At 49.2% G+C, this 14,941-nt stretch overlaps 2 protein-coding genes across 4 annotated transcripts in view; one reads left to right on the forward strand and one right to left on the reverse strand.

Moving 5' to 3' along the window:
* LOC144724107 (ligand of Numb protein X 2-like) overlaps positions 1-11,169 on the forward strand; it is a 48,850-nt gene extending 37,681 nt beyond the window's left edge. Inside the window, 4 exon segments of the mRNA XM_078602989.1 lie at positions 2,912-3,066; positions 3,068-3,219; positions 5,468-5,626; positions 7,352-11,169. Of these exon segments, the coding sequence (XP_078459115.1) occupies positions 2,912-3,066; positions 3,068-3,219; positions 5,468-5,626; positions 7,352-7,487 (602 nt within the window). The 3' untranslated portion in view covers positions 7,488-11,169.
* Positions 11,164-14,941, reverse strand: part of LOC144724102 (uncharacterized) — a 35,801-nt gene continuing 32,023 nt past the window's right edge. For all 3 annotated transcript variants that reach the window (XM_078602983.1, XM_078602982.1, XM_078602981.1), the window contains exons 14-15: positions 13,366-13,524; positions 11,164-12,580 (exon numbers count right to left, since the gene is read on the reverse strand). In XM_078602983.1, coding sequence (XP_078459109.1) covers positions 12,454-12,580; positions 13,366-13,524 — 286 coding nt within the window. In that variant the 3' untranslated portion in view covers positions 11,164-12,453. The remainder of the gene's footprint in view (positions 12,581-13,365; positions 13,525-14,941) is intronic.

Here is a 14,941-nt window from a genome sequence, read left to right on the forward strand (position 1 = left end):
TTCTCTCCCTCTCAGTTATTCACAAACAAACCAAGAGGATTTTTTTCCACTCTGCCTGGGCATTATTATGTCTGCCTTCTTGCCCGTCCATCCATCCCAAGATAATGCATATATTTTCATGAAAACTACAAAATCAACGGCTACAATATTTTACGCACAGCTCACCAACGCCATTATCCAGATCTCTTATAGTTATTTTTGGAAATTGTTGGCAGAAAAACTCTCCGAAAAGTTTTTGACTTCACTTCGCAGTGTGACGGCACCACGGATACCGCCGTTATTACCGCACACTGGAGCACTCGTGCCACAGCGCACCACTTCCGCACCCAACATGTGCATCCGTTTGTGTGCACGGTTGAGTGTTTACGTGCGCACATCTCTCCTTTGTGCGCTTGAATCACGTGGCAAAATAGATCACTTAAGAGTGCTTGCCTGACAGCTTGTTTTTTGTGACACCATCCCCATCTGTTTCCTGACACTTTCCGCATGCCTCTGTTTTTCGCCTTGACCCTACCCCACAACCCCCCCCCCAACTCCTGTGATGGCTCGCATCCAGCTACTGTTAGGTTTTGATTAACCGCGGATATTAATAATATGCACTCAGCTCCTACCAAATAGTGCAGGCAAATGAGAGACTCATGCGCAGAATATTCTAACCAGCAAATATGGCCAGTGCTCATCTTGGTTGGCAGCCCTGAGCCTGTGGTGGAAATTCGACATTCCCATGGTTGAGGCCAGTCTTTTCCATGCGATGAACACTGCTGACTTCCTACAAAGTGGTACGTATTTTATCAATCCCGAATGGATGTTATGCAATCGCCGGCCGTGGTCTTCAACACACCGCCACTTGTGGTTTTGTGGTCAGAGTGTAAGAGTCGCCCAAATAGCCTCGTATTCGCTGTAAGGAAGGCCCTTCTGCTAGCAGTGGCGTGAGCAATCAGTTGCAGGCCTGCACCTTTACCTTTGTTAATATTTTCGTGAGAGTCTGATGTACAAAACACATGGCAGTTACTGATGGATTGTGGTACACTATAGAAATAATCGTAATTCATTTACTGGGTAACTATTTACTCATTTGTCTGTTGCAATATGTTCACAGTACAATAACAAGTTTTTTCTTGTAGTAAAATAAGTATATAACAAATAAATGCATTATCATCCAATAATTAGTATGTCCTCTTGTATTTTCAAACCTCATACTTTGGTAAATATTTTTTTCAATAGATTTTTTAAGTGAGGAATGTGTCCCTGATGTTTGGAAGAATCCATAAATATCATTAGTTACATACATTTCCCGCCAGAAATTTTTTGTCACGTGGCAATCGGGTGACATCATTTTTGTGTGCACGTTGAATTGTCACGTGATGTAAGTGATCCAACAAAATATCCAAAATTGTCCTTGAAACATCTTAAAATTCGAATCTGAAACGCATCGCTCGGACCAGCTGTTAATGTTGCGGTGGAGCGCTTGACCGCTGCACCACCGCTCCACCAGTCTGCCCAAAACAAGAACACACTTCTCAGGAGGACACAATGCCGAGTATCCAATCATCGTCCCCGGAATGTATTCTTTTTGTTGTCTATTTAGCCGGCCTGTCCCCATCGTCACGATCCACGGGAGGAGAGCGGACGGGGCTGTGTGCCAAATATCGTAGCGGTGGATTTTGCAGTTTAATGCACGAATGAATTCAACTGCACGACGTAGAAAATTGAGCGTGACATATCAAATAAGCACGATCAAAGCGAAACAAATACAACAACAAAGCTGCACATACCCTAAATCAAACACGAGTGACCAAAGCTACTCAACAACAATAACAACAGCAATTTGACACTCGCACGAAGCTTCAAACAGTCTGGTTTGGCCTGGGTTTCAGAACGACAGAAATCCACATTAACCCGGTTGCAACAATCTGAATTCTGTGCTGATCCAATATACTCTGGGCTGCACGCTTAGGGGCCGTCCATAAATGACGTCACGCACCTAGGGTGGGGGGGGGGGGTCAGACATTTGTGACGATGTGTGACGAGGGGGGGGTGTTGAGAAATGTGACGTCACATCAAAATGCGCAACTTTAAATAAATAGAGAATTGTTAAAACAACACTAATTGTTGAGCCTCGTAGACATTTGGATAACTTCTGAAGTAAATAAAACTAAACTACTTTTATTTGACCTGGTAAGGCCGACTGAGCCATGCACCTATTTTTTTTAAAGCGACCTGGATATCACAAATGATAGCTCAACCAAGTTGCATTTCACGTGGAAATGTATCGCAGCCAAATACTCTAAACGGATGTTTCTACATGCGGAGGGAAAAACCGGAGGACACTGAGAAAAATCCACGCGACCATGGGGAGAAACATGCAACCTCTAAGTATACAGCAGGCATCGTCAGGGTCTAAATCAAACCCACGACCTCCTGTATACCAGGCGAGGTAGTTAATATTTCCTGGCAGCGATTTAAGCCGCATCATCTCTACATAACAAAAAGGCTCAGTCCCTTTTACACGCACCTTTACATCATCCGCACCAAGTTTACACAACAAAGGCTCATTCCTAGCAGCGTGCTTCAGCCGCACCGAACCTCACAAAAATAATATTCAGGGCCTGCCTTGGCTCCTCCCACCCTCAACCAGTATATATAAAAATACGGTTTTCTTGGAATTTCTCTCACTTGATACAGCTATCGTGCTGTGACTGTTCCACCTGAAGACGGTAGCTTGTGTTGCCTCCGAAACGTCGTGATTTTTATTTTTTATTTTTATTTTACTTTTATTAATTTTCTTTTTTTACCTACGTGACTTTACCGAAAAAAACTAAGAATATGAATCCTTGCAGTCACGAAAGCTTCAAATCTAGAGTTAATATCTCGCCACTGTGGCTATCGACCCCACCCCCATGCGGCACAGGCGACGTGCTGATGAGCGTGAACGGCGTTGACCTGACGCGGCGCAGCCACAGCGAGGCGGTGGCCCAGCTCAAGGCGTGCGCCGTGTGTCCCGTGGTGACGCTGCGCGCCCTCGAGGTGCGCGTCCATTCCGGGGCGGGTGCCCCCGTCACCGCCCCCCCCCTCCTCCTCCTCCTCCCCACCGCCGCCCCCCAGCGCTGGCACCGGCGGCACCGGCGGTGGCACCGGCGGTGGCGAGGCCACCAACGCCGAGCACGAGTATGACGCCAACTGGTCGCCGCCGTGGCTCATGTGGCTCGGACTGCCCAGGCAAGCAGCCTCCTCTGCATCGCCACTCACTCGCCGGGATCAATCGCCCAGTCAACCATCCATCTGTCCATCCATCCATCCATCTGTAAATCCGTCCGTCCGTCCTTCAATCCATGCAGCCATTAATCAGTCCATCAGCCTGTCCGTTCATCGGTGCGTTCATCCTGTCAGTCTGTCCATTTGTCTGTCCATAATTCAAACGATCCGTCCATCTTCCTCCGACTCCACCGCATCCGTTCATCAATTTGTCGATTCAAGTTTGTAGGCCGGGGTAAGGGGGGGGGGGGGCGGGGGGCGTTATTCTGGTCGAGATGGATTGTGCACGGCATGCTGCATCGCTGCTCAATCTTCCCAACTCATATTTCCGTGTGATCATCATCACCCATGGACTAGCCACTGTTGAATGAAGGCATGCCAGAGCTGTCACCAAACCTCATGGTCACGCGATGCAACAATCCGTCTAGCACCGACACACAAGCTGATCTCGTTGCATTGCTTCATCCCTCTTCGTGAGTGTCCTCTCTGCCGCTGCGTTGTTAGTCTCGGTCCCTGGCCAGCATCCCATCCATCTGGTTTTTGTATAATGTGTGCCAAATTATACCACTGGTGACTTCATACAAATTGGTGCTCACTTGATCAACCCCTGACTCCGATGCAAACTCGTATTCTTCCAGATGCGATCCGCACACTACGAATACTGTGCCGCTTTGCCGGATGGCTCATGGTCAGGAGGGCATGTAATGTCAGGTTAAATCACCGAGCTAGCACTGCTGAGACCATGGGTTGGACTCTGTAGATCCATCAATGGCCGCACTGGGTTCTCAAGCCAGTCTCAGCCCATGATGTAGAAAATTCAGCCGATCCTAGTTTTTGGCGCTTAAATCTATAAATTGCATACATTACTTACAGAAAATGTATTTATTTTAGTATAAAAGAGTGTTATCTAGTGTTGAGTAATAAAAAGAAAGCTTACAGTATTAATGGGATAGTTTTGAGGTGTCATCCTTAAGGGACATTGCTTGAAATCATGTGCCGATGTTCCAGCTGAGAAAATACGAGATTGATCTCTCAAAGCAATGATGCACGAGGGTGATGTAAGCAACAGTCGTCACCGGTAACGCATTTCCTGTGAAAAACCGCGTATGGAGATAGCATCGCAATGGATGTGTCTGCAAAACAGAACATTCTGCGGTAACTTTTACCGGTGAATTTTGTTGTGGAAATTTGCTGTGATATCGCCTTTCTCTATCGTGTGATTTAGCCTCATGATAAGACCCTCAAGTTCAATGTAGGAAACTGCAGGAAATAAAATACATATAAATGCAATTGTATGGCATGTACGTTGAACTTCTTTTGCACCGTATGCAGCCAACAATGCTAATCAGAGGTGCGGGCTTATATATAAATTCAGGACCATGCTGTAATATTGCCATTCCTGTCAGATGTATCCAATGATACAGCCAAGCACTGCACGCATTACAGGAAGCTTACAACAAACTCGTGGTCAAGTTTAATCTACTGGACGTGTGTGAAAAATATCTTTATAGCTCATTGGATTCCACCAGTATAAATATTCTGATTCTGATTTGCAAAGAAGATTGTGACATGCTCTCTCTTCATTATCGTTTAGCACGAGCGAGCTCCTGCGAGCTCTCTGGCAAATACGAGTGATGTTTACAATATCTGTGGAATTTAGTCTCGTGGGAATTTCTATGACAGTCTTGAATAAAAGTTGGTTAATGTGTTTGCCATCTTGTTCATTGCTCAACCACACCAAAGCAAGACACGGTGCACACCGATCAATAACACGGACACATACATGCCAGTGGAGAGACATTAACATTCATATTTATCAAAATACGTTCATTGATGTAGAGCGGTGGTGTACACACTGCACTTAAAATCCGGCGTCCTGAAGTCAGTCTCCGAACACGGCTAACGGTTGTGGCGAGCGATATTTGAACCGGTTCTGAGCCCCCACCATCCTTCACCAATCCACACTGACCAGCGAAGTGAAGAAGGGTCAAACAATCGCCACGGCTAACACGGCGACCTTCGTTCTACCAATGGGTTGGCAAAGGGCAGTCGGTACATTTTTTTTTACATTACTACGATTAAACTCACAGAAGGCCGTGGACTGTGAATGCAATGTCACGTAGATTACACAAGCCGCATGGGATTTCTACGGAACGGTTTTGGCGAGGGTTTATTTTTTCTTTGTTTTGTATTCCTATTGTGCCTCCGGCAGCTTCCTGCAGAGCCGCAAGGAGGTGATCCTGCGCAGAAGCACATCGGGGAGCTGGGGGTTTAGCATCGTGGGGGGGTACGAGGAGAACCACAGCAACCAGCCCTTCTTCATCAAGTCCATCGTGCTGGGCACGCCGGCCTACAACGACGGCCGCCTCAAGTGAGCGCCACCACCTGCCACTCATAACGCGTTCTCGGCCACTGCAGCCGCTCGCTCGCGGCAGTCTGTGGCCCTGGCGCGGCCAGGTGTGACATAGGGCCAGGTGTGATGAGGGCCAGGTGTGACAGGGCCAGGTGTGATGAGGGCCAGGTGTGACATAGTGCCAGGTGTGATGAGGGCCAGGTGTGACATAGTGCCAGGTGTGATGAGGGCCAGGTGTGACATAGTGCCAGGTGTGATGAGGGCCAGGTGTGATGAGGGCCAGGTGTGACAGGGCCAGGTGTGATGAGGGCCAGGTGTGACATAGTGCCAGGTGTGACGAGGGCCAGGTGTGATGAGGGCCAGGTGTGACATAGTGCCAGGTGTGATGAGGGCCAGGTGTGACATAGTGCCAGGTGTGACGAGGGCCAGGTGTGATGAGGGCCAGGTGTGACAGGGCCAGGTGTGATGAGGGCCAGGTGTGACATAGTGCCAGGTGTGATGAGGGCCAGGTGTGACATAGTGCCAGGTGTGACGAGGGCCAGGTGCGATGAGGGCCAGGTGTGAAGAGGGCCAGTCAGCTGGATGATTCAATCACCACTTGGTCTCACCCTGCGTTTGGACTCAACACACGCAGCTGCAGAGGCTGTAGTGGCTGTTGTAGCTGTAGAGCGGCATGAGCTGAGATCTTCTCCGACATCCGTCTGAAGTGAGCGAACAGCAATCATCACCTCCCAAAGATCACAACGTTCATGCTTCTGAAGCCCGCTGTTATTTTGTCCTAAGCACACGCATTATGGCAGCCAGGCTTTGGTGTCGGCCCGGTAAAACATCCAGTATATCTCTCGCAATGGCTGTGGTTACCACTAGTTACCAGAGGTGGGACAAAGTCATTGTTATGCAAGTCCAAGTCGAGTCGCAAGTCATCAAATTCATGACTCGAGTCTGACTCGAGTCCAAGTCACATGACTCGAGTCCACACCTCTGCTAGTCACATGCTTACTCCAGTGCACCAGCGACACGGAAAATATCCAGTGAGAAACTGAGCCCTGATTACAGTGCAGAGTTATGTTATTTTTACACTTCCGGTGGCGCAGAAACATCGACAGGGTTTTGTAAATGAAACGAAGTGATTTAATTCCCGGTTGGCCAGTGGTGTAGCGTGGTTGGCAATGAGCCCTCTTGGAAGGAATTACATTGCTCCCCCGCCCACCCCTGTCCAACGTTCCCTCTTTTTATAGCCCACCACCTGGACCCCTCTGGTTTACTGGCCCCGGGCACAGTTGCACCGCCTGCACACCCGCGAGCTAAACCCTGCTGTCGGTGCAACTCACAAACCGAATGCGCATTATTTGCCTTTAAAACACGAACAATATTTGGCCCACGAAGCCTGAGAATTACACATCACTGAGCTAGGCCGCTGTATGGTCGGTCAGCTATACCCTCTTTCACATCCGAGTCGTGTGAGCGCTGGGTGCGGGGGTGGGGAGGGGGCCTTGCAGCACGGGTGGCCTTCCAGCAGCTATTTGAGGAGCCAATCTCAAACCCAAACTGTGAAACTGGCCTTGGGACCCATCTGCATCTGGCTCGATGACAAGCGGGGCAAAAGACCCTTGGTTAATCGCTCTCATCGTACATGCGACCCGACACCTTAATTGTGCGTTACATCAGCGGTACTATGACTCGGGTTCCGCCATGCAAAGAGAACCTAAGCCTCCTTCCTTCTCTCCGCACCCCCCGTGGCAGGTGCGGGGACATGATCGTGGCCGTGAACGGGCACGGCACGACCGGGATGAGCCACGCGGCGCTCGTCACGCTGCTCAAGGAGCTCCGCGGGAAAGTGACGCTCACCGTCGTGTCCTGGCCCGGCAGCATCCTCTGAGAGTGCGGGCACGGCGGGCACGGCGGGCACAGCAACACAGCCGCCAGCACCACCGCAGCCGCCACCGCCACCAACGCCACCATCAGCACTACAACCACCGCCACCAACGCCACCGCCACTGCCACCATCATCACTCTCACCGCCACCACCACCATCAGGGGTGTAGCCAGACTTATTTAAGGAGTCCTGGACGGTAGGAAAAGTCCCAGTATATATGTGTATTTCAGTTACACGGAAACAAACACCGCAACTGTAATTTGAATATAAACAATTCCAACGAGGATTCTAATTGGAAGCCTCGTATATTGGTTATCAGGATAGGCAGTTTAAATTGAGGCTGTTTTCTCTGCTGCATTATGACAACTGTTTAAAACCATTTTGGAAAAGCAGAGGTCACCTTTGGTATTAAGAGATTGGTGTGTGAGGCACAAGACATGTCTATTACGGCTGATTTTTAACAAACCAGAAATTAAGCATCTGGCCTTTGAGTGAATTACACGTCCAAACAATGTACTGTTTGGAGAGAGGATGAGGAATGCTGCAGTTCTAAAGAGAACACGGGCAAGGAATTGTCCCTGTAATCAGTAGGTCGTTATGCATGGGACAAGTCTGCAATGCCGAGGGAAGGTTATTGGGACAGGTGACCTTAGATTGGCGATCAAGGGGAATATCTAAAGCCAGATCGTGGAAGAATCTAAATGCTGACCTTGAATGTCAACAGCTTTGAGAAGAAAGCAATAGAGATGTCTGATGACCTCTTGACCTTGACACGATTATACATACAGTGCACAACAGAAAATGTCATGGTTACAAAGTGGAGGAAATGAAATAAATTTATTGGGTCTAATATGAAGAGGAAAATTATATTAAGTGCCTCTCCATCCAGTCGGCTCATTCACAAGAGTGAGCAGATCGCATTCGCAAGGTTCCGGAGTTCACATCCTGGTTGGGCGCCAATCATCTCTCCGGGGAAAATAAAATACGTACCACTTTTGGGGGAAGTCAAGAGTGGTTGTCCGATTGAGGGACTCGCTCCCGCCATAGGAATGTGGAATTTCCACCACTGGCTCAGGGCCGTAAACAGAAGACGAGCACCATCTCAATGCAGGAAATCACTTCAGCTTGACCTACTACCTGTCTGGACAATGATTTAAAACCAGCTGCCACATTTATCTGTGTGCACCGAATCTGGCTATACCCCCAAATACCACCACAACCACCACCACAACCACCACCCCAGCATGATCTCATGAACTATGTCACTTTACTTGACCGATAAGTATTTTTCTATCTTGGATTGCTCTACGTGTGGATAGCTATCGTGTAGTATACGCTATTGTGGCTAGCTGCCTTACAATGCTTTACCATGCAGCGGCGGATTTATTTTTCTTTTTCAAACGTATGAATTTTCCACAAACCGGGTCGTTTTATCAGCGTCGGTGTTGCAGGCACAGCATTCAGAGCCGCGTTAAACTGCAGGCAAGTTACAAAAGGTTACAAAGTGATGAATGCAGCTTGCAAAGAGTTCCCCCCAAGACTTCCAGTTTTGCATTACCGTTTGGAGCAGACCGCCAACGAATACGTTTGGACTGAATTTTTTAATTGCTCCATGATTTTATCTGTGAGTGGTATGTACCCACAAAAAACGAATAACTTTACAGAGCGGAGTAGTGGTGCAGTGGTGAGCACACTGCACCATTACCATTAATGACCAATTTGATTTGCTGGCTACAGCGAACATCAGTGTTTATATCTGAATCAGTCCTGGGCTACCTCTTCATCACAAACTCGCAGTGACCGTGACTGGCACAGCATTCATCTAGCAGCGCATTGACCAAGGCCTGCAAAGTATTTTTTTTAAAAAGCTCCACTCACGTGAGCAAAATCTTGGAACTTTCCTCGACCAAAATAATTTTTAAAGGAAATACTTTAACATCATTATTTCACGTTATAAGAAGGCCAGAGGCAAGAGCCGGCCACGGTTCTGATGCCACTCGCAAATAGGCTCTTAAATGACTCTCCGTCATTATAAATTCTGGGGTTTTCAGCTTATTCGGGTGCAAGGCTCGCTGCCGTGGAGTAATGGCGAGTCCAATGGACTTAAAATTGCCGGTTCGATCTCCCACTGCCTCTGTCCAGCCAGCACTATAAATGGTTACCACCGCAGTCAAGGGATTTGCAGGTCGCGTTTGGTGGGGTCAAGTGTGGCTACTGCCATCTTTTCCAAGACGTCTGACCAGCGTAGAAGAGGAGGCTCTATCGCCAGCCGTGGCATGAGCAAGACATTGCTGGGCTGCGCCCCTTACCCTATTAGGCACAAGGCCTAGTTATCAGAGCACAGCGATATCCAATGGTTTTATGGGTCCAAATGAAACTCACAACAGTGGACAGGTGTGGGAAAATAATTCCCCATGTTAGCTGCTGAATTGTTCCCATTATATTTTAGCCTTAAACAAAGTGCCAAACAAACCTTAATATTTTTCAGCTACCTTTCATCCAGCGGATACACGAATCCATCAGACATTGTGTTGATGTATGCACACAGAGAGAGATACCTTTTTAAGCTATATGCTGCATACCGTGAATCGTTTGAAAGTGCTTTGCCACCAATCGTTTGTACTGATCAATGGATAGCGAAAGAAACGAAATTGCGACCAAATGTGCACAGCAAGTTTTTTAAAGAAACATTCGTGAATGTCAAACGGTGAAAAATCACATCTTGAAATGTCAGAAAAATATTCCCTCAGCTATAATAGCAAGTAGGCAGAGACGGTGTTCACTCGGGGTGACATTATTTCATCCCTCCCCGATTCTATGCATTCTTCCAATTTAGTATTCAATCCCGTTTTAGCTTTGTGGCTGCATACGGAGCCGATGAATTGTTGCCATTCAAGAGTTGATTCTCAACTTAAATGCTTCGTGAATGACATCACCTCCAGTGACTGCATGGGTCACCTAGACCCATTGCCAAATATACGCGTGGAAAAAAGAAAAGAAAAGATGGAATTCGATGCACATCTCGCGAGCTTAAGAATCGCTATTAAATCGCCGACGCAATGCATAGACGCATCCCGAGTGTTCTGCTGTCTGTCTCAAGCCACCGGGGGACTGGTCTCCTTGGTGTCTTTATTCTTACCACTGGTCCCTCAGAAATAAACAAGAAAAAAACGAGGCCTGCGTACAGCGATGGGTTTATCCCGAGGCGCGAGAGTGACTGCAGAAACGTAACCCCGTGCTCCCAGAGCAAGAGTTCTGGTGGATTGCGATCTGTAGGAGGGTCGCGCGTACGTGCAAGCGTCATCTCCGTGCCCGAAACAACAAAAAAGCGTCACTCTAAATCACGCAAGCTCAAACTATTTGCATTTTATGCGATGCGAGAATGACATTTTTGCTCGTGGATTCAAGAAAGTGCGTGCAAGTATGTGGCTGTAAATACTTTCATATGCATTCTGTTACATTCCTCTTCGCAGAGACGCCCTGCGTTTTTATGTTTTTAATGGGATTTTTTAATGCGGATGGCAAAAATGCTTAGACCTTAAAAAAAAACCAGGGCTTTGCTATTTAACATAATAATGTAATAGCTAATAGTGACCTTTAACACTCTCTAAATGTGATGTAATTATCATCTGTAAATTGTTTGCAGAGTTGGGACTTTTATTAAACACAACGCAGAAAATATGGCGTGGGCCTTTATTTATTTTGCTCCAAATACGAAGACAGCACACGCAGTTACTTATAAATACGTCTTAAAGTCAATGAAAAACACGTAACAATGGGCACACACACACACCCACGAACCACGGTATTTTTGCAATAATAACACTCATAAATATAGTTGTGCTCATTCAATGGACGTGACGGCAATATCAAGCTTGGACAATATTAACCCCTACATACTCGTTTAGTTGCGGTCATCTAAAAGCTCTTTTTATTATTCGTGTTACGTTAATATTTTTGTATTACTTTAATAAACTGCAACAAAAAAAAACATTCAGAAGTAACATTGTATTATACGAAATTTCAACGATTACATTTTAACATCCAGAATCACGTTTGAGACCGTACAATTAGCACGCTCCATTAAAAAATAAATACAATACAGTTCCCGCAGCAAGGTCGAGCGATAAGTCCGCCCCGAGTGTTAGCACGCATGCACGGATGCATAAATGTTGTTCCATACACACCCCGCGCTGGGCCAGGGTGTACATAGTCCACCAATGGTGCTCTCCACATGAAGATGTGTTTTTGAGAATAATTGCGGCTTTGGGTCCTCGCTCACGGCTCAGGTTCCCACAAGGCATTAAAGGCGGAAAATGTTCACACTAAACAGACGCACGCACGCACGCACGTGCGTCCGTGCCTCCGGACCTGCCAACTTTCTTGTGAAAAATACAGCCAGCCAAAAAAAGTCAACCTCATAAGGCATGCAAAAAATATATATAAATATAATTACAGCCATCAATATTTGTTTTTTTTCTTACAGAACCCAGTACTTTTACCGCTTCATTTTAAGCTTTGTACCAACCCCTTAAAACAATCTGACTTTAGCCCTTCAGTGGGAAGATGCCGGTAACTTGAAGCGAACGGCAACTCTGACCTTTGGTCCGACAAACTCTGGTCGAGAGGTGCCCTCTCAGGCCATGATGTGGGGGGCACCGTCCATTGTGTCGCTTTGGTTGAGCATCACCCCGCGGTGTGTGCGGCGAGTGCGGTGTGTGCAGTGGGTGAAGTTGGTGCGGTGCGAACGGTGGGTGCGGTGTGTGGAGAGGGTGCGGCGAGTGCGGTGTGTGCAGTGGGTGAAGTTGGCGTGGTGCGAATGATGTGTGCGGTGTGTGGAGAGGGTGCGGTGGGTGCGGTGCGTGCGGCGAGTGCGGTGTGTGCAGTGGGTGAAGTTGGTGCGTTGCGAACGGTGGGTTGCAGTGTGGAGAGGGGGCGGTGGGAGCGGTGGCCATTCAGCCGCACAGCCTCAGCACAGGCTGTGCTCCTCCGAGCCGGCCAGCTCCTCCCTGTGCCGGAGCCGGTGGTTACGGTGCCTGCGGTGCCCAGCGGCCGTCACCTCATCACCGCCGCCGCCTTCTTGCCGACGGCTGCAACTAATGACAGAGACAGCCGTATCGGCATCCCGCCGAACTAATCGCGGCACTCACCGCTCACCGCGTGCAAGGGATAAGGAGGGGGAGGGGGGACCAAAGAACGACATGAATAATTCATGCTGCTACTGTCCTTTCTCCACCACTCCTTGGTTTTCACTTTAATAATTTGGACGTGCAGTGTTAATCTCTCACTTAGCAGGTGAAGGTGTTTTCTCCGTCGCGCCAATAATATACGCTTACTGCATTCTCCCGCACGATAAAGCCCACTCCGGAATCAAAATATGCACGCCAAAACTCTTGTCCTGGGTGTCTGTGTACGTTGAACTTCTTTCGCACCGTACGTAGCCAACTATGCTAAGAGGTGCGGGCTTATGTATAAATTCAGGACCATGCTGTAATAATGCCACTCCTGTCAGATGCATCCAATGATACAGCTAAGCACTGCACGCATTACATGAATACATTTTTAAGAAATATGGTCTCTCGCCAGCGCGCACCTACACTTAACGGATTGGGACACACCCCTCAACTTGTGCTTTACAAGAGGGCGAAAGAAAGTGATTCATAATCCGCAAAATGTGGCAATTGTCCGTCGAATGTGTGCGCAATTAAACCACCATCAGCCTTGCAGGAGGAGGAGAAGAGGGCATGGGGGGGGGGGGGGCAAGTGAAGCGAAGAAGGGAAGGGTGACTGGTGAGGACATTTTCTCAAACATTGATCGTGACGGGGCCACCAGCAAGCGCCTCCACGCAGAGTTAATGAGCGCGCGCGAGGCGACGCAGACCTGTGGAGCTGTTGACAGCAGCTGTCTGCCCTGTTGTCCCGGTCGTGACGCTGATTCTCCCACGGCCTGTCCTGGCCGCGCGCCGCCTCCCATTGGTCACGGCCGCCGGCGAACTCCCCCGAGCTCCCCACGAGGGCCTCGTGAGCTCCTCCGTGAGCTCTGCGGAACACGCAAACTCCCTCCTGCCACCTGCGATCCACCTCCTCCACCACCTCCTCCACCTCCTCCACCTCCTCCTCCTCCACCACCTCCTCCCCCTCCTCCTCCACCACCTCCTCCACCACCTCCTCCACCACTTCCACCTCCTCCACCTCCACCACCACCTCCTCTACCACCTCCACCACCACCTCTTCCACCTCCTCCTCCACCACCTCCTCTACCACCTCCACCACCACCACCTCCTCCTCCACCACCTCCTCCTCCACCACCACCACCACCTCTTCCACCTCCTCCTCCACCACCTCCTCTACCACCACCTCCTCCACCACCTCCTCCTCCCCCTCCACCACCACCACCACCACCTAATCCACCACCTCCTCCTTCCCCTCCACCACCTCCTCCCCCTCCACCACCACTTCCTCCTCCCCCTCCACCACCACTTCCTCCTCCCCCTCCACCACCACCTCCTCCACCACCTCCACCACCACCACCACCTCCTCCCCCTCCACCACCACCTTTTCCACCACCTCCACCACCTCCCCCTCCACCACCTCCTCCCCCTCCACCACCACCTCCCCCTCCACCACCACCTCCTCCACCACCTCCTCCCCTACCACCACCATCTCCTCCTCCTCCCCCACCACCACCACCACCTCCTCCACCACCTCCACCACCTCCTCCACCACCTCCACCACCACCTCCACCTCCTCCACCACCACCTCCACCTCCACCTCCTCCACCACCACCTCCACCTCCACCTCCTCCACCACCACCTCCTCCACCACCTCCTCCACCACCACCACCACCACCTCCTCCCCCCTCCACCACCACCACCACCACCACCAACTCCTCCACCTACACTTCCTTCGTCTCCTCCTCACTGCGGGAGGCATCCCTACGCGCTCCCCCGCCCCCATCGTTGAGCACAAATCACAAACCAGAACCAGGACTACCCTGAGGCACGGTGACTTTTTTGAAATTATTTAATTTTATGTTTAATAGCTTAACTTTTAATTGGCGAATAAGAGAGTCGTTTTGGCATTGGTTGTGCACTTTGGTTGTGTGTATAATGCTTTGCTTTGAAGGTAGATTCAAATATTGTTCATTAGCCGTTGTGATTCATATATTTCTATACTGGGAACAAATTCCATACCGTGACATTCAAAACACTTCCCTTTTCACGCCATTTCTCGCTCTGCTCAACAAGTTCTCGTCAGCGTGCTCCTCTCATTGAATACACCTCAGTGGTGCTGTTTGTTGCCGTCCCGCTTGGGTGCCTTTCGACATTTCGGCCTGTGCTCAGTGACCGCGATAAATAAAAAACAAAACATGGTTTTCTCATTCCTGCACGGCACGCTATGCTTCTGGGCTGCCAGCATTACAGCCTGTGTGGCACCATTACAGACTGTATGTACGT

Source organism: Lampetra planeri, chromosome 19 (assembly GCF_965212315.1).
Source record: "Lampetra planeri chromosome 19, kcLamPlan1.2.h2, whole genome shotgun sequence".
Taxonomy (NCBI): domain Eukaryota; kingdom Metazoa; phylum Chordata; class Hyperoartia; order Petromyzontiformes; family Petromyzontidae; genus Lampetra; species Lampetra planeri.